The following is a 26,702-nucleotide window of genomic DNA, read 5'->3' on the forward strand; positions in this document are numbered from 1 at the left end:
ATTCAAGGTCAAACACATAGGTGTGAGGGCATCTAAATGAGAACCACTGGGGAGGAATGTGAGGGATGAGTGCGCTAGAACTTTTGGAAAATGTACCTGCTCTGTCAGCAACTTTATTGTTATCTTATTCCCTATTCACCAGGACACTCTGTTCTATATTTTTTCATTTTACTGTTAAGAGAACTGAGGCCTTGGAGAGGTTAAGTAACTAGCTTGAAATCAGCAATGTGAAGTAGCAGATTTCTTTTTTTTTTTTTTTTTTGCTCTGAAGTTCAAATTCCTTCCAGTTTAACATAACATTAAAATGAAGAGTTATTCTTTTCTTTTACCTGCCACTCTAAAACCATACATTTTAGAATACCTGCAAAAAGGTCACATGGCATCTGTTGAATTGTCACCATTCCTAAACAGAGAAATGAGAGGGCAAGGGAAATATACTGAGCAGCTCACCATGATCAAATTATTTTTCCTTGTATTACATGCGTTTTTTGAACTATAGTCTGAAAGTATAACAGGTGTGAGAGATTTTTGAATCATTAGAAAGGAGAGGTTTTTCACATCTTTGCATGAATAAGAAATTAATCCCCTTGAAATTCCACATGCCATTGTGTCAAGCCCTTTTTACTGTATTGTCATCTTGAATTACATCCTTCAGAGAAAAAGACAGAATGCATTTATACACAGAAAAGCCATTTCTTTAGAAGTCAATGCTCTTTTTGCAAGAATATTTCTTATGTGAAGCAATTAAACTGCAGACGTGACCTAACATTACTGCCCGAAACAATGGTCTTTTCAATGTAAAATATATGTATATAGGTATAGAATATATATAGACTATGTGTATTCTATACTTAAATAAGTGAATTCACACAACTAGCTCTATTTGTTCATGCCTGTTAAGCAATTATTCTTAAAACAAAGCAAAACAAAACAAAAATAGAAAACTTCCTTCGGAAGAATTTCATGAGCTACAATTTCTCATTGCTTAAAAACACACAAGACAATTTCTTAAAATTTACTAATCATTCCTTTTTTTTTTTTTGGCTTCAGGTGTGTACATATGTGTATGGGACACTGTTAAATACTCATTTCCATCCATTTCCTTCTCTAAGTCTGTTCAGAGATAAAAAAGAGAACTGCATGGCACGTGCATTCATACCATGCATGTGTAAGCAGTTAACTGTTTTCTTGTTGCAAATGAGGTGCTTCCTGAGACACCAGAACTTCCTACCACTCTGATATGATGATGGTGACAATGATCCTGACTAGTAAATTACTATGTGTCATATACTCCGCCAAGTGATTTGCACGTGTATTCCCATCTTAGTTTTATAATGACTGTATAGTATCTTTTCAATTTTAGAAATAAAGTAGCAAGGTGCATTATTAAGAAAAGTTAATGAGGGATCCCTGGGTGGCGCAGCGGTTTGGCGCCTGCCTTTGGCCCAGGGCGCGATCCTGGAGACCCGGGATCGAATCCCACGTCGGGCTCCTGGTGCATGGAGCCTGCTTCTCCCTCTGCCTGTGTCTCTGCCTCTCTCTCTCTCTCTGTGACTATCATAAATAAATAAAATTAAAAAAAAAAAAGAAAAGAAAAGTTAATGATATGAGTTAAGTTTTTAAAAGTGAAAAACGTGTCCAGGATTATGCAGCCACGAGGGAGAGTCAAGACTTAATCTTATGTAGTGCCTTCAGGTCTCTCTTTGTCAATCTCCCTCTTGACAGGCAGTCTGCTTTTGGTGCCTGTGTTTAGCCTAAAATCTCCTAGAGATAACCCAGAAAATTGTCCACAAACAAATAAGAAAAAAGAAATAGTACCTGACATGTTAAAGGAACTGTACCTGCCATCATAGAAAGGTGAAATAGTTTCTCTGCAAAATCTTTCCATACAGTGATAAAACGACCATCTACCAGCACTAAGGATACCAGCAGAGGTTGTCCATCTATTAAAATAATCTAATGAAAAATGCTGATGGTTTCCATTACTTGAATTTTAAATGACAAAACCATCCAACAAGCTGATCTAAATAATACATTATGAGATCAAATCAATTAAGTGATGTGGTTAATTCACATTAGGCAAAATATTCATGCTTCTCCCACTTGGTCTCTTTCTTCTGTATAATCATTTTGTAGTGAAAAATGAGAACAACTGAAGTGGAAGAAAGCACTCTATAGACAACATTGGATGAAAAGAGATTCTTCATTTATAGGAAATGTACAGAACTGTAGTAAGAGAGTAAGAGAACTATTTGCAAGGTAAATGCATTCAAACGTAGAAATAAGGACATTAATACTTTCTCTGAGAACATTTCTTAGATATTTTAAACAATATTTTAAAGTTATTCTGATTTAATAAAATATCTACCAAGCATGTTTATGTTGACTGTTGGTAGCTCTCAGGATTTTGATTCAGTTAAAAAGTCAGTAATATATTATTTGCACAATTATTACCAAATAAAACATACTTGTCTCCAAATCATAAAGTTTGTTATTTTAATGAGTAAGACATCTGTAGATATTAGACTTTACGGCAGGAAAAGTTGTTATTGTCGTGAAAGTAACATAAAAAGAACGTAAATAAGATTAAAACATTAAATGCATCAGTCAAAATACCTACTGCATAATAAATAATGTATGATCTTTTTTACACAAACTATCAGACAGATACAGATCTATGCATAAAAATACATGTATGCATCTATATATTATTTTTTCTAATATAAATTCAGGATATAGAAAAACTATAGAATGTCCAGGTTTAATTATTGAATCATTAAAAATATAAATGCCAGTAACTATATATTTATTTAGTGTGAGATATTGATGTGTTTAATTAAAATATATATTTCATTTTTTTCATCCTGTAATTACTTTTTTGGCATCCAGGTTAAGATTGGATTTTTTTATTATTATTATTTTGAAGTGTATAATATGGAGTTGTTCATTTTTAAAGCAATATTTATTACAGTATATAATTCATAAAAATTTTCATCAGAACCAACATGAACCCAATTATAACCAGATGAGGACACAAAGTCTACTTCTCTTTACCATTTAGCATTCTTAATTGGAAAACTGTAAGTTTTTAGACAGAAATTTTCTGGGTAGAAAAAATGTAATAAATCTTTTTGACTAAAGAAAAAAAAGCTAATTGAATTTTGACAGTTGACTTAGATCCAGTCATAGAAAATATACCCTCCCATGCTTCCCAGTGTTCAAGGGGATTGTCATGGAGATGACTGAGATACACCAGTTCCAAGATTTAAGTTTATTTATATGAACTATATGCAACCTGAGAGTATACATGTAAACACTATGAGAGCTCACGACTTTGTATGTATTTTGTAGATGTTAAGTTTTTATAAAGCTATAAATTATATATAAAATATAAATTATATAAATATAAATTATATATGTATAATATATGTATATTAATATGTATGTGTGTTATATATTAATATGTTATATATATAATATATAATATACATATTATATATTATATATATATATATATATATATAGCCTCAGAATCCATCATGGAGAAAATATGTCCTGGCCTCTGAGTGCAGAAAAGACATTCTCTGCTGCCCAGCATGTGTCTGAACATGGACACACGGTCAGGATCACTTCAGTCTTTGTCATTCTCTAGTTGTTAACTGGCAGGACGTGAATCGTATAGAACTCACATCCCTCCTTCCTTGGAGACTCCAGCTACTGGCCTGCAGGTCAAGTACAAATAACTGATAACACCCAGCAAGTTCCTAAATCATGTCTCTGAGGGTGAGGCAAAGGCCAAATTTCTGCTTTTAGCACCATCTCCAATCTGTTATCTTAGGGGCAGGAATGGAAAAGAGAAAATGCTGACAAGTACTCTGAAAAAAAAAAAAAAAAAAAAAAAAAAACAGAAGAAGCATGACTAAAATAATGGGTCTTAAGTGAAATCTACCACTTGGGTGAGGAGAACGTCTTCTGGCTTATTCAAATGTTTGAGATTGGGAGGGTGGGGTGGGTCATTTTGGTCTCCAAGATTAATGCTATAGTAATATATTATTTAGCATAGAGGTTTTGACTATAAATACGAGTTGAGGCTTCTTTGAAAACAAGTGAAGATTTGTATGGATTTTTTTTTTAAAGATTTTATTTATTTGAGGGCACCTGGGTGGCTCAGTGGTTGAGCATCTGCCTTCAGCTCAGGGCATGACCCCTGGTTCCTGGGATGGAGTCTCCCATCAAGATCCCCGTGGGGAGCCTGTTTCTCCCTCTGCCTGTGTCTCTGCCTCTCTCTTTCTGTGTCTCTCATGAGTAAATAAATAAAATCTGCAAAAAACAAAAAAGATTTTATTTATTTGAGAGAGACAGAAAGACAGACAGAGAGAGCATGAACAGGAGGGGCAGAGGGAGAGGGAGAAGCAGACTTTCTACTGAGTAGAGATATTAATATGGCTTGAACCCAAGACCCTGGGATTAGAGCCTAAGCCAAAGGCAGACACTTAACCAACTGAGTCACACAGGTGTCCCAAAAGGTGAAGATTTTAAGTAGTAACCCAAGAAAGCGATAATATATTAATGTGTCAAGATAAATTCATGTGTGCTTATGTTTCTCAAATTTGCTGATGGTACTGATTTAGTATCAACTTTAGAACCCGTTTTAATTCTCACAATTGAATTTTTACTAGTATTTATGTAACTTCAAATAGATGACTCTTGTAGCATTCTCTGACAAACATTTTACCTGGTCTTGGGCTCTCAGGGGCTTATTTCCCAGAGGTCTCTAGGATAGGGAGAAAATGCAATTTTCAGAAGTAATATTTTGTATATTATTCCTTTTTTACCAAGATTATGTAGATGCTATATATATATATATATATATATATATATATATATATATATACATGACCTTTTAGGGCCTTACCTCTCACAGATGTAAAGATTGAAAAATAGACAAAGAGTCCTTTGATATTGTGGCATCCATAATACGTGACAATTATATAAATGACCCATATTCACAATTTATGTATGTTGTAGTGTTTTATACACGTTCCTGTGTGTGTGTGTGTGTGTGTGTGTGTGTGTGTGTAACTCCTCACTTGCGGGGAGAAATGTTTAAAACAACCTGAAAAACAAAACTGTAACTTTAAGAGTTAGGAAATATTGCACGAAGAGCCTACTTATATTACCTGGGTCTCATAAAGAGTGTAGGCATAAGCGATAGAAACAGTCATCACATTTGATGACTCTATTTCTATTTTTGAGAAGCAAGCCAAGACATAATAAAACTAGCTTTTTTACTAAGTGAAATAAACACTTCTACTTTAATTCCCAAATGGGTCATTCGTCTGCTCTGATAAAAACGAGCAAGAGATAACTACTATTCCCTGAGGATAAGGCATGCAAATGATGACCTGAGTGGTTTTCACCACAGTGCTCCCAACAGTTCTCAAATCACATTCGCCTGAAGAAACCTGTGGACTCCTCTGCCCCAGTGATGGAAGCTCTGTTTCAAGTGACACAGCTTGGACCCAGACATCTGGGTCTCCAATAAGTCACCTGGTCGATTCTGATATAGGTAGTCTGCAAAGCCTAATTTGAAAATCGCTGGTTTACTTACTGTGATGAACCAGCAAGTGCTGAGAAGGCATTTCATTATTCATTAAATAGAGCTAATGAGTTGATTGCTTCATATTGCATGAGAGTCCTTTTTGTCCATGCAAAGTGCCATGCCTACAGATGTATTCAGGTGAAATCTGAATATTAAAACATATTTATTTTTTGTCTTTTACAACAAAACGCTCCTAGACTCACACTTCTTGCTTAGAAGTCTCCCAAAGAGCTTACAGATGCCAGGTACCGGTGTTTGAGGCTAACACAGGGCTGGATCCCGTTGGAATGCAAGCTCAGTGAATGCGAGCTCCAGTTTCTCCAATGAGAAGGGGAGAGTGTCACTAGACTCCACATAGGCAGATGCAAGCAAATAAAAAACAATTACCACGATTTAAAAATCATTTCTCATTGCTATTATTGTCACATTAATATCACACTCTGTTAATGGGAACATGAATCTTTTTTTAGGTGATGCTGAAAGCTCTTGATGACTTACTTGGTCCCTTTCCCCACGAGACAAAAGGCACCAGATTGCAGTCAGGACACTCCTTGGCCCCATTACCTGATTTGCAAAAGAACTGAGCTTATGAGCTACAACATGTATAGGTCTTTAAGAAATCTTTTAGTTTTAAATTTTTCTGTGAATCATATGAAATCAATTTTAAAATTGAAATGATATTAAAGATACTGTGCTTAACCTTACCCATATTATTGGCAAGAGTAGCAATATCTAAAAACAATGGTCCCTATGAATATCTTTTGGTCCCTATAAATATTTAAAATATTTGTTAATATTAATCTGTGCACTTTCCAGCTCACTTGAGTCATTTTTTTTTTTACAATTAAAATCCCAAAGAGGTGGCTTGAATGTTTTGTGATCATAAAATCCACAATTTAAACCTGAGACTTTGCCTATGATGTAATAAAACTCATAGGTTCCTAAATAGGTAACTAAGGTAATGAGAAAGTATTCCCATCTCCACCTTAAGAGAGCTAATGAGAGCTAAATAGAGCTAATGAGTTGATTACTTCATATTGCATGACAGTCGAAATTGGGAGAAAAATTTCTTTTGTGACAATCTCCCACCAGACAGAAAAAGTAAGTAGATGCCAACCACAGCATTTATCAGATTGAAATAATAAAAAAATCTCTAGGTCTCTGGCTGCAATGCATACATACCTCTTATTCATTAAATCTTCCGATCTGCATGTCCTCAGTTTGCTTTTCTGCATTGTCCTGCTAGAACCACATTATCTGGTTCCAAGGTTTTTTCCAGGTGGTCCAATTGCACTACATTATACAGAATATGGTAACGATTTTAGTGAGGACCGCAGTGAACACTTACTGCACATGTACTATATAAAGGCCTCATTAAAACTGCATATTAACTTCTCCAATCCCTTGGAATAGGTGGTGTTCATTTATACACATTTAGAAGGGGAAACTGAAAGAAAGAGAGTAAGAGATGGAGCCGAGTACTTTGAAGTTACATGTGTGATGGAGAGGAACGCAACTGGGGAACATGTTAAAGCTGTGACTTTTAAATATGTACATTTATGAAAAATATAGATGACAAGCTTCCTACCCCAGAACCATTAGGTAAGAGTGGAAGCCGTGAATGTGAACATGGGGCATTCAATCTACTTCCCTACTAATCAAACTGAGAAGATATTCTCTCCAAGACCATGAGGATTTCTGTTTATCCAATTTGTAGAAGACAGAGAGCCTAGGCTTTGGGGAAGGTACTGATGGAAAGCTCAGCTCTACCAATAACTCACTGGGGCTTGAGTAAGCTAAATAACCTCTCACTGTCTCGTGTTTTTTACAACACCAAATTAAGATAATAAATAGGGGGATCATATATCCTGGTTTGCCTGAGACAGTTCCAGTTTTCACTTGAGGTCCCAAATTAATTACAAATAGTGATTCCTTTTACTCTCAAAAGAGGCTCTGTTTGGCTAGTAAATTAAACAGACATCTTAATAATAATATACGGCGCTTCTGGGAGGATTAACTAAAATAATACAACTGAAGTATCCAACAGTAAAAGTGTTTTTTTTTTTCTCCTCTCCTCCCTCCCTTTTCTCTCTTCTTTCTTTTCAAGCTTCTCTCCATTTCTCTGTGGTATCTAGCTCTCCAACAAGAATATGTCACAGGCCCTTTTTGTATCATTTCTTTGTGTTTTTGCTTTCCCTTTATCAGAATTTCCAGTCAATGGAAATAGATTGGAATCAATTTCCAAACACGGATTGAAGAGAGAAGTAGCTCAAGAAAGAGCTCATGTCTACATTTGTAGTTGAATTTACCACCAGAAAAAAAATCTCAAGACTGATTGTATACCTTTTATACACATGAAAAAATCAATTTCAAAATTTCTACCTCCATAGAAATATTTAGGAAGTGGATTATAAAATGATCTTATCCAAATCAAAACAAAATTAAGTTAAAAAAAATTCTACCACCAAAATAGTATTATCTTTACCCAGGGATATTTGCAATGCCTATTTTTATTTAAATACAATATTCTTATTTTATTTAACTTTAGCCTGGTTAAAACACAGTCGTGGGATTAAGCTAATTTATGAAGTCTCTAGTTGCTTAATACTTGACAAATTACCACAACTCTCCTTTATGGACAAGTAAAAAATTCTTTTTCATGTGAGGTCTTAGGCTTATGTTATTAAAATATTTGGAGGACTGTAGGCTGCCTTAATAGGCTAGGTTGATTCTTATCTAGACTAATATTCACTGGCTTGTTTGTAAATTATTTTACAGTAAAGATTCATGATGCATGTGCATTATAATGATAATGTTATTTTAAAACTTTTTGCCCAGAATAAAGTGTATATGCTTTGATTGTTAATATCATTGCCACAGTTTTTTTTTAAAAGCTTGTTTGTTATTTTTACATTGTATGAAAATCACATTAATAGCCAAAATAAAAATTCTAGCAACTTTTATATAATCATAGACACACACACACGTATGTATATATGTACTTGGTCTTGATTTTTTAAGAGATAAAAATTGAATGCGGTATCTACTTTTTTTTCAGCGAACAATGCATTCAATTAAGACAAATATTTCAATGTATAAATAAAACTATAGTGAAATTCCCAAATAGGAACATGGTCAGACTAATTATTGGCATGACTAGGAATAGGATAAATAGATCTAACTGGAATTATTGGGAAAAATATTTATGAAGAATATAGCATTTGAGAAGAAATGTAGCCTAAGGATTTAACAGCTTAGAGGGAGAGGAGTCTGAAACTGCACAACCCTGAAATGCAAACATGCATTTATATATGTAGGTGCATGCTTTTCAATCTAGGGGCAATAGCATATATCAGCATGTTAGAAAAATAACTTTGATAACCTGGTGAAGACTGATGTAAAGAGTAGATGTGGAGCAAACCCAGGGAAGTTGTCCGGAAGAGATGAGTAGAGTCAGAACTGAGAGAGGTTTCAGCAGCAGGAAAGGAAAAGACTCTGTGCCCTATTGGATTCAGAGGACCAATACGATGAAGAGCATGTGAAGACATGCTCTAAGTAGGAAAGTGGTCTCCCTGTTAACATGCTGAAACTGAGTGGAGATGAGCAGGAAATGGATGAAATACAGGGGCACTGAAAGTGAAGTCAGAGTCGAAGAAACATTTCTAAGAGATGTAAACATAAAAGTAATTAATGAGGTCGGAAGCATGGATTAAATTAGTAAGATTCAAGAAAAAATGACTATCTAAATTTTGAATATAAGAAAATTCAAGAATAAGAAGGAATAAAGGTATAAGGAGAAACTTAAACACAACCACCTCAAACCTTTAATACAAAGATTTCCGACAGTGGTGATAATCTTTAACTGTCTAGGTGAAACATCCAAAATTAAACATATATTTCACAGGGTTTAAATTTCTCTGTTTCTTGTTTGCTTTATTATTGGTCTTAGTTATCATTGATATAGGGAGGAAATTGAACTTTACTATTTCTTTCTGAGAGTTAAACAGACTATAAGCAATAACCATGGACAAATACATTTTGTATATAAGAAATCTAGTTTGTTAACGGATATCAGACACAATACATTATAGCGTTCAATGAATAATGTTCCATTGATTGGTACTTTTATTGAAGTATATATGCAAAAAGGGCTACATCTTTTTTTTTTTTGTCTGTATAAAAAAGATTTAAAAATTTAATGTCGTCTCTCAAGCAGCTCTGTGTAAAATGGGGAGATTAAGTTAATGGACAATTATACTTCTTGAAATAAAGTAAATGATAGACTTATGCACACAATCACACATAAATATATAAGATGGGCATCCAGATCATTACTGAGGAGATCCGAGAGGATTTAGAAGGAAATAATATCCACATTGATTTCTGAAATCTGTAATAAGAGTCAGTGGGAGAGCAAATGTGTACCAACATATTTAGATGATGCAAAAACATAATGTATTATTTAAGGGATTATATGCCTAGAATTGTGAAAAATGGAAGTGTAAAGACAAGAACATTTTTCAGCAAAAATGGCTTTAAGCTACCCTTGAAAGAATGAGGAATAGAGTTTATATTCAGTAAGGAGAAGCAGGCCAGTGAGACAATTTAGGAATAAAAACAGAGAAAAAAATGAAAGCATAAGAAATATCCAGACTAAAATAAAGGCAATGACAGGAAATTTAAACAGTTGTCTACATGTATGATGCACAAATACATGAAGAATATTCAGAGATAATAATTGCAGGTTAATGAATTGGATGTTATTGAAAAAAAATTATTTTGGCTAAAGTCCCAAAATGTTATATAGGAAGAAACTTATCAAATTTCACTTTCCCAGGGACACCTGGGTGACTCAGTGGTTGAGCATCTATCTTGGGCTTAGGTCGTGACCCCGGGGTCCTGGGATGGAGTCCCACAGGGGGCTCCCCCCAGGGAGCCTGCTTCTCCCTCTACCTGTGTCTCTGCCTCTCCCTCTGTGTCTCTCATGAATAAAATCTTAAAAAAAAAAACGTTTTTCACTTTTCCAGACTATCTTCATAATGTTTCAAAAATGCATCAGTAAGAAATCGAACATTTGGGTAAATAAATATTCCCAGGTGAATTTAACCTCCAAACATTTTCAGAAGCTTAGTTTATGAGGTGTCAAATTTATTTATAATTGGTAACAAAAATTCCAGTGTTGTCCATTTTTGTGAAACTAGTGGCCAGTATCACTGAGAATTATGTGTGCCGTGTTCTGTTAGATGGATCAGAAATTACATACACGGAGACAAAAGAAAGGCTTACATATTTAATGGAGGTTTTAAGGGAATATTAAATGTACTCTGTAAAATGAGTGAACAATGGAAAATTACTGATGCACTTGAAATGTTGTGAACGCTTGCCAGGATCTCCATCATGTTTAGTATTATGTAATAGGGATAGCGGTTATATAGATCACATATATTAAAAATACATATTTTTGAGGATCAGAAACACTTGATTCTGGCAATCATTGAATAATACAAGTGGATTATGTTTCATAGTTCATTTAGAATGAGTTTGGTTGGGATTTCCAGTGCAATCTCTTGAAAAAAAGTCATGTTATAAAGTGCAATTAGTATTGCACGGAAATATAGATATGTGCTTATTGGATCTATAAATTAGCAGAACTATAGTATTAAACATAATAATTGTACTTGAAAAATTTGATATTTGAAAGCTGGAAGCTATGTAGTAAGGAAGGTATCATTGAAAAAACAGAAAGAGATGTAATAAACGTCCCTTCCTTTCTTGGGTGCAGAAACAAGTAATTTTAATTTTAGAGACACATCCCCATCTGAGAACCATTTAACATCTACTGTTCTTTTCTCTACGTCTTCATTGATTTGACTCTCTAAGCATTGAAAAAAGAAACTTTCCCCAAGTCTATCCAAACCCAATTGACTCTTAATTGGGATTTGCATTCATCAGTGTAGCTGAAATTAAGAACAGTTTGAATTACTTGCATTTTAAAAGAGCTTATTCCTTGGGGCATCTGGGTAGCTCAGTCAGGTAAGAGTGTGCCTACAGCTCAGGCATGATCCCAGGGTCCTGGGATCCAGCGAGCTCCTCATAGGAGTTCTGAGACCCAGCCCCATATCAGGTGCCCTGCTTCTCCCTCTCCCTCTATCCCCCTTGATATTTGTGCTCCCTTTCTTTTTCTGTCAAATAAATAAATAAATAAATAAATAAATAAATTCTTTTTTTTGTGTGAAATTTTTAAAGCTTATTTAACCCAATATTATCTCTATTTTCATGACATTCAGATAGTGAAACCAGGTGAGATGGGCAGACCAAATGAGGGACTTTCGATCAGAAGTGCCACTTGATTGGTTCATCTCACTGCCTATGAGTGAGTGGTTGTATGTACCCAAATTTCTTTATTTGTAGGCTAGCAGAGTGGTGTGGAGCTGATGGCACTGATCTTCAGAGCCAGTCGTGCACATCTCCCAAGTCTGTTCAGTGACATCACATTGGCCTGACATCAGGCATTTTGGGAGTTCTTTCATCCCAGAAACTGAGAAACACTAAATATCTGGGCTTACTCATGCCTCTTCTCCCTCCCTACTCTGATCTGGTTGTTAAACATTTACTGGGACGTTACTGACTGGGAATCATAATAGTATCTGTCTCATACTCTTAATGTGAAGATAAAATTAGTTAATAATGGGAAAGTGGTTAGAAAAATACCTGGGAATAGAAATCACCATACAAATAATTGCTATGACGATAGTGATGATGATGATGATGATGATGATGATGATGTGTCTATTCTACCTAAAGAGTAATCTCCATTTAAGTTCTTTCTTTCCTTCGTATTGACACTCATAGATTTTCTGAACTTTCATATGTTCTTGCACCAGTCTTCTCAATGATAAAAGAAATTGTGTTTCTACCTGAAAATGATAGAAATGACCCTGTCATATTTCCATGCAATAGAACCAGAAAATAGAGTGCCAGTCAGGGAAGACAGGCAGAGAAGACCTAGGAATGGCAGTTGGCAGATTAACTGTAGTGATACAGACAAACTGTGTGAGCTTTTTAATTTGTGGGATTGGTACTGAAGGTAGTGGTGAAAAATGGCAATACGTGTTAGATTCAAGTGATTTTAGGAGGTAAAAAAAAATAAAAAAAATCAACAATATTAATGAATTTGCTATGAAGAGGGGGATTCCAGTTTGTGGATTTGGAGGGGTGGTAATATTATTTACTGAGACATAAGCTAGGGCAGCTTTTCTAGGGTGATGGCAAGTTTACAAATCCAGTTTTGAATATATCAAAGCTGAGATACCTTGGAGATATCCAGGTGAAATTTTGCATAAAAATAATGTTTTGTCAAGGATGAATGAAACGAAAAAAATGTATACAGACTGGAATTAAAATATAAAGAATGGCCAACATAAAGATAGATTAAATTAGCTAGACGAGGATAGCCCAGATAAAGACAGCTTGAGACAATGGCTTTTGATGTGATTGCGAAGTAGAACATGAGGGAGTTTAAACAATTCTGTGGTTCAAGTCTAAACTCAAAACAATTAAATTGGAATCTCAAAGGTGATCTCATTAATATGATATATTGGGACTTTCCAATTTCCAAAACTAAGGTTTGGTAATTAAAGTGAACATGGGATGGTCTATTACTAAAAGGTGGACAGAAACATTGGCTCACCGTAGGCTTCATTTGAGAAAAGACAGAACTTACCCTCACTGAAAATAAGTCTGAAGGAGCAGTGGAAGACAAAGAAAATAAACATGTTTGTATTACATCTTTCATGTTGTCTTTTTAAATTAAGAGTAATACTAGGGCACCTGGGTGACTCAACAGTTGAGCACCTGCCTTTGGCTCAGGGCCTGATCCTGGAGTCCCGGGATCGAGTCCCGCATCAGGCTCCCTGCATGGAGCCTGCTTCTCCCTCTGCCTGTGTCTCTGCCTCTCTGTGTGTGTCTCTCATGAATAAATAAATAAATGAAGTAAAATAAAAAAACAAATTAAGAGTAATACTGATGTGGGATTGTTTGAAGGTTCAGGGAGCTGAGCTATCTCCTATGTGATATGAGTCTATTTTTTTCTGTGAAATGAGACAGAGTAACCAACTGAGATGGTCTCCAACTTACGACGGATCAACTTACTTTACAGTGGTAACGGCAACTCCTATTCAGTAGAAATTGTAGTTCGAAATTTGATCTTTTCCCAGGCTCACTGTACGTGGTATGATGTTGCCTCATGACGCTGAGGAGAGGCAGTGAGCCACAGCTCCCAGTCAGCCGTGAGATCACGGGGATAAGCAACTGCTGCATTTTCAACCATTCTGATTTTTCTTTTCACCTTCAAAACAGTGTTCAGCAAATTATGTGAGATGGTCGACACTTCATTATAAAACAGACCTTCTGTTAGATGTAATGTAAGGTGGGTGTTCTGAGGATGTTTAAGGTAGGCGAGGCTAAACTATGATGTCTGGTAGGTTAGGTGTATTTTCAACTTAAACTATTCTCACCCTACAATGGGTTTATTGGGACCCAACCCCACTGTAAGTTGAGGATGACCTGTAATAAAAAAAAGTAAAGCAGAGATTTGTGGAAAATAAATTAGTTTAAAACAGAGTTCCTAGCAAATAATAATAAGTTACCTTTGCAAATTTGTATGCTTTGCAGCTAATCTTAAAAGTGCATTTGAGGTTAGTAATCAAAATTCACAGTGCTATCTAGCTGCTTCTCTTGGGTTTTCCTCAGTCAATTGCACCTGCTTGGGAAAGAGGGCAATTGTCATTATCAAGGGTTGAGTTTTACCACATTGCCACAATAGCATGAGCAAGACATATAAGCCATCGGTTAATATGATAGTGAAAGGACATAATGTGTTTTGTTTTTTTTTTTTTGACATAATGTGTTTTGTTGGATGAGGAAAGAAAAAAAAAAGCAACAGCACAATGATAATGAATTACTGGATGTAAAAAGATCAATACAGTGACATTAACTAACATTAAAGTTATTTATATTTGATACTAAAGTTGATATTTACTGTCTCTCTATTAATATATATTTATGTTACCAAAGTAGCATAGTAGTAGTAATTGAATAAACAAAATAGGAAGGCTGAAGATTATGATAATGTTTGGCTTTGTCATATTATTTATACTATTTGGAATGTTTCCCACCAACTGATTTCACAGACCCAACATCATCCAGTTGACTCAATTCAGATTCTCAGCTTAACTGCCATAAAAAGTAGATAGAATTGTGTAACTTGCCTGGTGTTACTTAGCAATTCTACTTCATTCGTGTGACTGTTTAGTTAATACCAACCTCCCTCACTGTGTAATAAATGCCATCCGCATAAATATAGTTTTTGTTTGTTTGTTTTCTTTATCATTCCATGGAAGAAGTGACTAAAATCTGCAGTTGAATCACATATCAATCATCTGAGTTATTGGAAGACTTAACAACTAATCTACTACCCAAAGGAAATTTGAAAAGGACAATCCGTTATCCAGCCCTAAATTTTTGTATTGTGTATAGCTACCCAGAACTAGAACGTTTAGAGGGACGGATTTCTCCTATCTCTGAGAAAAGAATATTTCTATTATTATATAGAATTTATAGAATTTTATAAAATTTATAAATCCATCAATATCTTGGATATTGTGTATATGGCATTTCATGTTCATGGACATAGTTAGGTTGAAGTCTAACCTAAGCAATTATAAAAGTTGTAAAAAGATGCAGTAATCTGGCCAACACAGTAAAGTTCCTGCTTCCAAGTACTGGCCACTTCCAACAATGGGTTCCTCCTAGGCCCACCCCAAGAATGAGCAGGACTGGAGGTGCCTGTCATTACTGAGAGATTCCATTCACTCTATGCTTAGATGCTTGAGTAAACTCTAGTCTGAATCCAACTTTGTTATCAGGATGGATTTTCCTTGTGGACTGTATTTCTATTACTTTAATTTGGACGTATTGAAAATATAGCTTCAGGCTTTTGAGGAAATAGAAGGCATAAAATGTTCTTCAACCACCCAGATATTTTTATTCTTGAATCCTTCAGTTTAAAGATATGGGGAAAATGTTTCAGCTAAAATGAAAATAGCTTTTCAGAACTTTTCGACCACCTCCCTTTCTTTTATCTCCATACCTCTGTTGGCAGTTTCCTGTTGACGACTGCCATTCCTACAGGAACAGAGTATAAGACAGATATGGAGATTATCTACAGAATTACTATTTGAAAAGCAGCCAGTAATAATAGATATTAGTTAGGAGCTTCATGAATTATTATATAAGTGACACCATCATTATCCTCATCCTCATCATCATCATCATTCCAATTTTACAGATCAGGAAAAAAGATTAAATATTTTGTCTCAGGTCACAGAGCTAAGAAGAGGCTATAACAGGATAATAATTTATAGAAAGCTCCTTTTTACTCATACAGACATATTATTTGCTTCCATTTCTTTTTTATTTTCTTTAGATAGAGTGAAATAATTTTGTGTCCTATTATTATATTTGCTTAAGAAACTAAAACAATAAAATCTTGATAAAGCAACATTTTATTTTATTTTACTTTTTAGAGATTTTATTTATTTATTTGAGAGAGAGTGTGTGTGTGTGTGCTGGGGGGTGGTGGGTGGGGCAGAGGGAGAAGCAGACTCCCCTCTGAGCAGGGAGCCCGATGTGGGGCTCCATCCCAGGACCCTGGGATCATGACCTGAGCCGAAAGCAGATGCTTCACTGACGGAGCCACCCAGGGGTCCCACAACATTTTATTTTTATGTGATTAGATGGTAAATTACATACACACACATGTGCGATCACTATTTGAATGTTTGAATGTTTGAGTTGAATCACCGAATCAAAAACTTAATGGTAATACACCTTATTTTCTAAAGTTTAAGCATAAATGTAGCATTTCAAGCGATTATCTATATACATGGTCTCAAATATTATGTTTTCATGTTCCTAAAAATCTTTAACATTCTTATCAATTTGAAATAATGTCCACTTAAACCTTCCAATATTTTTGGTATCCTACTCTACTCAAATACACATTCACACCTGAATTCATTACTCCTCATCTAGGGCACACTCAGTTCTGTGTGTAGTTGAATGTTGACTTCTTTTTTTGTTTGTTTGTTTTATTTTTATTTTTATTGAATGTTGACTTCTTATACGTTGTTTTGAGTGGCATTAGTTATTATAATAAACCTAAAATAGAATGTATTTCAACCTACTGGAATGGATTGTTCTATCATTTTACTTGCCATTCCTATTACTGAATGATGTTATAGGATTATATAATTCATTCACTTAATATCATTTTCAGGCCCTTTAATTTTTATTTCTCAGTAGATTATAGCATATTAACTTATGCTTTGTTAAATAATTATATCTCTCTTGGTATTTCCATCAGCACTTGGAAATTTTTCAAGGAAAAAAAGGAAAAAAATGTTATATATCCTTTGTCCTTAGATATCAGTGAATGCCAGCTGACACACACACAAACCTGGTGTGGGTCCTAATCGAAGTATATTTTTTTAAAAACAACATGCTTCCTGAGAGGAGACCCATGTGGCCAATAAGTAATAGATACTTTTACCTTTGGAGCTAATAGGGAGCCTTATCTGTAAGATTTAGAATCCGATCACTGTCATTCCACTTAGTTCACTGCATGCAATTTTCGCCTTTTCCATGGGAACTTTTTTTTTCTTCTAAGCACAGCATGTATATTTGATAAGTATGTAAGTATATATTCTTATTGACTCTGAGCAGTTTCTTGTCACCTGTTTTATTTCTTAATCTGTGTCGTACAGGTAGTGCCATTAAGATGTTTCATATGCATCAAGAGTTGGGCCCGTAGATGTTGGCACCGTAATTACATAGTACATCATAAGCCATCCAACGTTGGCACCGCTGAAGATTGCTTCAGTTTTGAATTAATCTGAATGACCCCAGCTTTATTGCTGTCGAGTTTCTAGAAATGATAAAATGTCAAGTCACTGGAAATAAACCGACAGAGCCTTAAAAAAAATGACATGACTAATGCAACGTTTCTCTGACTTGTTCCATAGTCTGTAGACTTTATTACTCACTACAATATTTGATTTAGAAATGCTTGTCTTAATGAATGTGTCTTCCGCCTTAGTAAAATGTGCCTGCGATATAAAGAACAGAAAACGCAGTGCTCTGTATATCTGTGTTTTATGTACACTAAAACCGCAATACACAGAAAAGATGTAAGTGGTGAATCACTGTTTCATGGCTATTATATCTTAATTTTGGTGGGGCATCTTGGTGAATCTATTGAGTCAGTCTTTTTTGAAGAATGGCATTATTTCCATTTATCACAAGTTTTCCAACACTGTTAGATCATTATAAAATTTGTGGGCATACCGTACGCTGAGAACTTTTTAAAAAATGGTTATTTAACTTATATTGACATCGTACTACAAGCAATAGCTATCTTCATGTTTATTGTTATTGGCTTCATAAAACGTTCTTTTATAAAACACAAAACTCCTGTCTCGGCCTATTGTCCTGAAAAGGGGAACTCTCATTTGTAGTCTGCATTATCTGATGTCCTTCAGATTACCTTTCAGATTTAAAGATTCTTCTCATATTGGAGGGTCTCAATTCTGGCCATGGTTTCGACTTTCACTAACCATAATCTCCTGATGATGATGCCAGGCTAGATGATTTCCCTCGATCCTTTAAATTCTCTTAATTGGATTTCTAATTGTTCAAATGAAAATCTAACTAATAAAGTGAATGTGTAATCTCAATCGACACCCAATGAACGGAGCAAGTAGAGAGTAAGCAGAAATAGTGCAAGCCCTTCCAGTTGGATGTCCACGATTTCCCAAAGATTCCATCCAACCCTTCCCCATCTAAGTCCTCACCACCATCGCCACCTTGCACTGCTGGCCGTGTTTGAAATTTGAAATCCATTACACGAGGCAGATGCCTATCTCTTTCAAATCTGTCTGCCAGCTGTGTCTTTGATAATTTTTTTCATCTTAAATTTCCTAACTCAATATCCTGTTAGAGGAGGATGTGCAGTACATTATTCAACATAGACCTCTGTTACTCTATTTTATCAGGGAGAAAAAATTTAAGGCCTTTCTTAACACCTATTGATGTACCATGACCTTGGAATATGGCTAATTCTAGTACAGATTCAAGGCTTTTGGCGTTTGTTCAATTTCTTTTGTTACAGTCACAGGACAAGAGGCAAAGGGTGTCGACATGGATCTGACAGGTGATACTTCTACTTAATAGGCATTAAGAGAGAATGAAAAAAGGGAAATGAAGAATAACAAGTGTGAGAAGTTCAGGATAGCCTTAAATGAAGGTTGCGTAATTTCTTGCCATGCCAAACAAGAATTCAGGCACCATGATATTTGCTAGTGTCTCAGAAGTGCTTTAATCAGAAGACGGTTTGATATGGCTGTTGTGAAACTCACACTCTCTAGAAAGTAGACTGCAAACGTCACCTTAGGTTCTGCTTATGCAGTCATGGCTATTGGAACTCAGACAAATTCCACTTGGGTATTTGTCTATCCCTTTCTGGTAGATAATGTGTATACGTTTTGACCTACGTTTTCTTTTCTTTTTTTTTTTTTTAGATTTTATTTATTTATTCATGAGAGACGGGGTGGGGGGGGAGCAGAGACACAGGCAGAGGGAGAAGCAGGCTCCATGCAGGGAACCTGATGTGGGACTCGATCCCAGGACCCCAGGATTACTCCTTGGGCTGAAGGCAGGTGCTAAACCTCTGAGCCTCCCGGGCTGCCCTTGACCTATGATTTTATTCCTCCTCTGCTCTGGTTGCTTCAAGCCCAAACCCAACTTTAAATCCTGCCAACTTTAAGCATCTATCTCTCTATGACAAGCCACTATGTGATGTGTTCAGGGAATGAAATCTTATAAAACATCATCCTAACCTGTGAAAAGTTGCTAGCTTGATCAGTTTATGTAACTTCTTTAACCAGAATTCTTTTGTGATGTCTATATGTAACACTCCATTATTACAGCTATTATTATTATTTGCCTGTGTTCTGATTTTTCTATCATCTATCTATCTATCTATCTATCTATCTATCTATCATCTATCTATCTACTTATTAGACTTTTAAATATGTTCTTTTAGAAATATTTGACATTTTCCCCTTTCAAGGCAAATATGCTGTTAATTAATTATCAAATTAACCAACAACTATTTTGGATCACTGTAAACGTGTACTTTCTCCTTTACAGGGAATCAAGCAAATTTAGGTGGGTATTTAGCTCTTTTTAGGTTAAATAGATGTCTCAATGAGGTCATGTCCATTGAATGTAAATAAGGGTGATTTTAACATTATATGAGCAAGTGGTAGATATCTTTTACGGGGGGTGGACATGAGCGATATATGACAAGGTTTAACTGCTACTGGGGCTGATGAAATGACCACATTTTGAGACCGTGAAAGAACTACAAGACTTATAAAATAATTCGGAGTAAATAGGAAAATATTTGACAAAATCTCCACAAGGCGTGGTTATCTTTTCTTCATGTTCCTTGAAGCCAATCGCTGAAATATCGTTATATAGTTTGATGAATGAACTTTACAGTTCAAGAATCATATTAAAGGCCTTCCTAATTTAATTTATGTAATGTAACCAGAAATTTTAAACGAATTAATTACCCTAGTTGCTCTAACTGTGGGAAAGTACAATCCAAAATACATTAACAGAAATTAAGACTGGAAATCAGATATCAAAATTTAAACTTTGTATTTTCGAAATTTCGTTTTGCCTTCACAGTTTTATTTCCTCCCATACTCCTCCTATCCTTATTTTGACTTAAACAGACTGCCATTTAATCAATTAGTATTTATTTTGATGGCAGATCAGTAAGATAGCTTATCTATTTTTTCATATTATTCTACTCAAAATTTCTAAGACTCTTTAATAGATGTATATATTTTCATTTTTAAAGGATATTATAAATTTTCTGGAGTCTAGTATATTTTACATAGATAGGATTTTTTCTAGGTTTTTCTGACTCAGTATCAAAATCATAGTAATATAGGTACTCCACCTGGTGGTATAAAATAAGCATTCCTTATTTCTTTTTTTTTTTTTTTTTAATGGGAAAAACTTTTATATGTTAATTTTAAATGTGTGTAAAAGTACCGTATAGGATACTCAGGAAAAATCTACTAAACACTAAAAAGAAGTTGAATATTAGTCAATAGTATAAAATACTTAGATCTATTACAGGTTAAAAGTTTTAACCAAACACAATTGTTTCATAGGCTGTTTTTAGCTTAATGGTTTATACTTACTGGGTAAATACTGTCTATCTATGTATGGGATATATATATATATAAGGAAAATATATAATATATCTGTATATTAGGAAATATAACTGTAATTTTCCATAAATATCTGTCAATCATCTTTATTTTGTCTCTGTCTTGTATCTTGAATTCTATGTTATTGTTACCAATTAATTAAATAGATTTTCCTGTCCCTCCATTTGATATTAGGTACAATTTGAGGCTGTTAGTATCTAAAATACTTCCTCAAAGTAGTTTAAATTTGACACACTTTACTATTTATAATCTCCAATTAAAAGTCTAGAACAGGACCTATTGGAGTGAGAAGTGAAGTTATTACTCTTCATCATAATTCTTAACTTGACGTAAATTCCTTTTTGACTTTGCACTATTATGTTCTAAATTGATTTACTTCATATATAGTATATTTTTCAAGCCTAGTAATCTTACTATACACTTTACTAACTCCACTGTCGACATGAATTATACATTTCTTGTCAGGTATCTTCCATCTGAAAGTTCCCGAGTCTTCTCCTATTGGCTCAGCCATTGGAAGAATAAGAGCCGTGGATCCTGATTTTGGACAAAATGCAGAAATTGAATACAATATTGTTCCAGGAGACGGGGGAAATTTGTTTGACATCGTCACTGATGAGGACACACAAGAAGGAGTCATCAAATTGAAAAAGGTACATAGATGAGGTTTTGGACAGTTGACTACCCAGTATTAATTGGGGAACACAATGACTGAAAGCTGAAAATGAGAAAAATTTTAATTTCCTTCAACTAACAGTATTTTAAATAAAAAAAGACAAAGTGACTCCCAAGTATTCACTTCCTCAGGCACTTGTATTCTTCAATTCAATAAATACATGCTTGTTTGTTTGTTTTTAAAACAGGTCTATTAATTTGATTACATTATTAATTTTTTTTCCAGAATTTAATTATAATTTAATTTTTTTTTTATTCTTACAAACTGAAACAGAAAAGGCTAACTGAAAAATAAGATGTAGAAGTAAACCCCACCAAGCTTGGTCTTGCCCCTCTCATGACTTTTTTGAGAAAATAAATATCGAATTCACACACTTGGTGAGAGTTTATATCATAGGGGAAGATTCTCTATGTCCACGACCCTTACTACTGAGGAAAGCGAGAGATGAGCAAGAGTAATGTTGGTCTTGAGGGGGTTTTAGAGAGGATTGATGAGAGAGAAGAAAGAAGAAGAAGAAGAAGAAGAAGAAGAAGAAGAAGAAGAAGAAGAAGGAGGAGGAGGAGGAGGAGGAGGAGGAGGAGGAGGAGGAGGAGGAGGAGGAGGAGGAAGAGGAGTGGGAGGAGGAGTGGGAGGAGGAGGAGGGCAAGAAAAAGAGGATGAGAGGAGAGGGAATGAGACAAGAGAGAAGGAGAAAGAGAGGGAAGGAGGGAAGGACAGTGGTAAATGGACTGGTAAAAGAAGAGAATTGCAGAAGGGAAGAGCACAACTCAAAATATTTGAGGAGTTATAGTCTGTCTCTTGTTGGGTAGTGGCATGAAGAAAAAGGAGACAACTGTGAGAAACAGAAAAATTACAATTATATTCGAGGCCTGTCGATTGTTTCCATAACAGGGGAGCAAATTATAGGCATTTTCAATAATGGAGCGCAGGCAAGAGTGAAACTCAGTTAATTTAGAACCGCTGTCCCCTCTCCTTCTACAGGGAACATTCTATGTAGCCCAAACTGCAGTGTGTCATACGCGTTTAATGATTGTGATAATTTTGGCCTACAAGAAGCATTTTTACAGTCACTCCCATTAATTGGGCTGCTGTTTGCATATTTGCTCAGGAACTCTGAATTGGAAGAAAGAAATTATATATATGGCTATAACAATAACACTGAAAAAGAACACATTTTTCATTTGGATTATTTATCACCTTTTTTTTCCACTATTGCACATAATTTTTACCTTTTCTAGAAATTACTTTAAACACGTGATCTCGGGCTGCCCTGGGGGCTCAGCGGTTTAGTGCCACCTTCAGCTCAGGGTGTGATCCTGGAGACCCGGGATCAAGTCCCATGTCGGGCCCTTTGCATGGAGCCTGCTTCTCCCTCTGCCTGTGTCTCTGCCTCTCTCTCTCTGGTCTCTCATATATAAATAAATAAAATCTTTAAAAAAATAAAAATAAAAAAATAAACACGTGATCTCATTCAGCAAATATACTTTTGTGTTGAATTTTCAAAGTCCATTTTGAAATGTATGTGTCATATTCTTATCAACTTTACTTCTTTATTGTTAGTTCTTGTTTTGCCCTTTTTTCTCTTTTCTATTCAGTAGCAAGTCAATAAAATCTTATCACTTATTTTTTCTTAAAAGATAACTATACTTAAATGACTTACAAATGTTAATTTAATGGAGCAAATACGAATTCTCTTAGTAATAAGAAAAATAAGAGAAAATATTTTATCAACAGTTCATAAAATTTAAGTATGAAATTAAGTAAATTTACAAAGTAAAATAGAGATACAGAAGAGTCAATATGGCGTATACACTATTTTAAGAATTATATATATGTATGTATACTTATAGTTATAACTATATTTTATATTTGCATGTTTTATATTTGCATTTTTATTTGCACACATTTATCATCTCTTCCAATAAATAATTAGTATGTAAGTGTCAATCTGGGAAAATGTGTGGCTTTCTTACTTATTTTTTAACACATATAAAAACGGAATGGTATGCCAACTGTAGTCTTTATATCAAATGACTTAATATTTGAAAGTAATGATTTAAAAAAGAGAGTAGTGATTTAGTCACATAAATCAACTTTTTGTAAGTATTCATTTACTATACATCTTAACTATAGTTGTAAAGACAAGACTTTTCCCTTTTTAGCTAATGAAAGATTCACTAAAACAGTCATCGTTTGTTTTTGCTGCATTTACTTTATTTAACTTTTTGAGGATTTTCCTTCTAGTTAACTAGATTAAAATTGAGATCTGTGAAATGATGACATGACATGAGTAAAACTGATTTACCTAATGGAGAAGAGCGGTCTGAAAAATACATCTCCCAGTATAAAAAATACATTTTCTTCTTGTACTGGATGAATAATTGTCCACGTCGCTGACATAAAGTTTGTTAACTAAATAAAGTTCAGTGTCCATAACTAACCTTCACTCCTTCATTCAACAGGTATTGATGGGGAAGCCACTAAATCCAAGAGCCCACTCTGGATTCTGGGAATAGAGCAGTAAACCAGACAGATCCATTCCCTCTACTCAAGCAGCCTCCACTCAGTTGGGGGAAGACAGCTGTTAAGTCCAAAAGCACTGTGAGCAGTGATAAATTCAAGCTTGAGAAATGTAAAGCACAGTGTAGGGAGACAAGTGCGGGGAGGTGGTGGCTCTCGTGGTGGGGATGTTCAAGGAAGGCTTCTCTGGCAGCGGGGAATTTCAGCAGAGGCCTGAAGGAAGCAAGAAAGGAACCATGTAGTGGTTCTGAGTGATGCATGGTCTGCAAAGATGGGGCAGTTGCTGCAAGGAGGCCAGTGGGCTAAGTGCAGCCAATGAAAGGCTCCCTCGCCAGAGATGGGTCAAAGATGCAGAGAAAGGGCCCTGCTTGGAGAGCCTTGAAGGCCAGGCCAAGGGCTTGAATTAGATCCTGGTGCAAGAAGCCTGGGGTGACTGTGGATCTAAGTGGCCTTTACCACCATGAAACAGGGCTGAGGTGGTTTCCTGAGGAGACTAAGGACTAGGAAACGAGGAGAGAAATAGACTAGTTAAAAGGCTATGGAACTGATCCCAGAAACTGTTGATGGAGCCATGGCCCATGACTTCCGTAGTAATCAAGGTTGCGAGAAATGGTGAGACTCTGGCTAGATTGTAAAGGAACAGCGAGAACATATTCTCATAAATATTCTGATCATCTGGCGAGTTACCCGAGCGTTTGAATGGATTTGTTCTTGGCGCTGTAATTTGTTTTAATCTCTCAGTGAGGAACCACCAGAGGCGATCCCTATCTGTTAACCTACAGCTCTGGTGGGAAAGAAAACTGCAATTTGCGGAGGACATCTATTAAATCTTTACAAAAGAAAAATACTCCATGAGAACACTTCCATAACAGAATTCTAAAATCACCTATCACCTATCTACCCACACACCTACCTACCTACCTAGCTGCCACATATATTATATTTTGTGTGGGTGAACAAATATGTGTAGATAGATGACGTGAGTAAACATGGTGGTGTGATTTCATAAAAATAAAACAATTAGAGAAGTATTCTGTTGCATAAAACCCATGAAAAACTCAAAATTAATTTAAATGACTGTAATTCTTTAGAGGGTTTTTTATTTTATTTTATTATTATTATTATTATTTTACTCGGGGGGGGTGGTAGAGACTGTATTATAGAATTATTTCTGCATATATCCTATAAGTTCTCGGGAAAGTTTACCTTGCACTTAACTTTAGGATTCCTGGAAGAATTAAATGTGTAATTAAATATGTAAACATCCATAGGAGTGTTTCAATTCCAGGATGATCTTTTAATTAGTGTTTTGAAAACTTTCCCTTCAATATCTCAGCATAAAATTGCAAAAAAGCCTTTAAATGTAAAACAAAGTCACATAGGAATTATGTTGTTAATGCGTTCAGAAAGTCCAAAAACATATATTCTCCCTTGAATATGTCATTATTTGTTAAATGTCAGTTACTTCCATTGTTTGGCTAACATTAGCATATGGTGCTCCTTGTTTTCAGAGTTTTTCTTTGCTTAATTTATTTAATAATCCATGAAAATACTTAAAAGTCCTCTGAAGCACATATTCTCATTATTGCTCTGTCTCCAAAATCTTCATCTGCCCTCCCTATATTATTTCCCCTCTCTCTTTCTGAGGAGGGTCAAAGTGGATAAAAGCGATGGCCAGGTTTATATGAGCTGAGAAGAATGAAAAAAAAATAAAAAGCATTCTTATTAATTTATTTTTTAACATCAGCTTGGATTCAGTTTATGAGCACTATGACAGGATGTTATTTCACTGTGTCACTTTGAATTCAGAGTAGCGTCATGAAACTTGATAAATCTTCTCAAGGCGCAAGCTATTTTGGTAAAAGATAAAACACACACACACACACACACAAAACTACTCTCTACTTACATCCTATTGCATTGAGCAAAATTTAAAGGAATAGAAAGGATCCTATTAAAGGATCCTATTTGTTCTTACATGTTATGGCATCAAAAACAGTAACATCAGAATAACAACTTTTTTAAATTTTTCATCCCATCTAAAAATTGGGAGATGAGATACATTTAAAATGAGAGTATAAGGGACGTCCTGGGTGGCTCAGTCAGTTAAGCCTCCGACTCTTGGTTTTGACTCAGGTCATGATCTGAGGGGGGTGAGATGGTGCCCAGAGATGGGCTCCGAGGTGGGCATGCAGCCTGCTTAAGATTTCATCTTCTCCCTCCCTTTTTCTCTCTGGTCCTCCCCCACTGCTCTTGTTCTTTTTCTCTTCCTCCTTCATAAACAAACAAACAGATAAATAAAAAAAAATAATAATAATAAATAAATAAATAAATAAATAAATAAATAAAAAATAATAAATAAATAAAATTGCTGAATTTCAGATGCATTATGTTCCTATTTCATTCATTTAGAGAAAGAGAGAGAGAGAGAGACAGCACGGGAAGGGGGAGAGGGAGAAAGAGAATTGTAAGCAGGCTCATGACCAGTGTGGAGTCCAACCCGGGGCTCAACCTCACAATTCTGAGATCACGACAT

General features: G+C 35.1%; 1 protein-coding gene across 3 annotated transcripts in view; it reads left to right on the forward strand.

The window, feature by feature from the left end:
• The window catches only part of CDH12 (cadherin 12), a 966,147-nt gene that overhangs the window by 888,092 nt on the left and 51,353 nt on the right, over positions 1-26,702 (forward strand). For all 3 annotated transcript variants that reach the window (XM_077896365.1, XM_077896364.1, XM_077896366.1), the window contains one exon: positions 21,436-21,623. In XM_077896365.1, coding sequence (XP_077752491.1) covers positions 21,436-21,623 — 188 coding nt within the window. The remainder of the gene's footprint in view (positions 1-21,435; positions 21,624-26,702) is intronic.

The sequence above is a fragment of the Canis aureus genome, chromosome 4, assembly GCF_053574225.1.
Source record: "Canis aureus isolate CA01 chromosome 4, VMU_Caureus_v.1.0, whole genome shotgun sequence".
Lineage (NCBI taxonomy): Eukaryota > Metazoa > Chordata > Mammalia > Carnivora > Canidae > Canis > Canis aureus.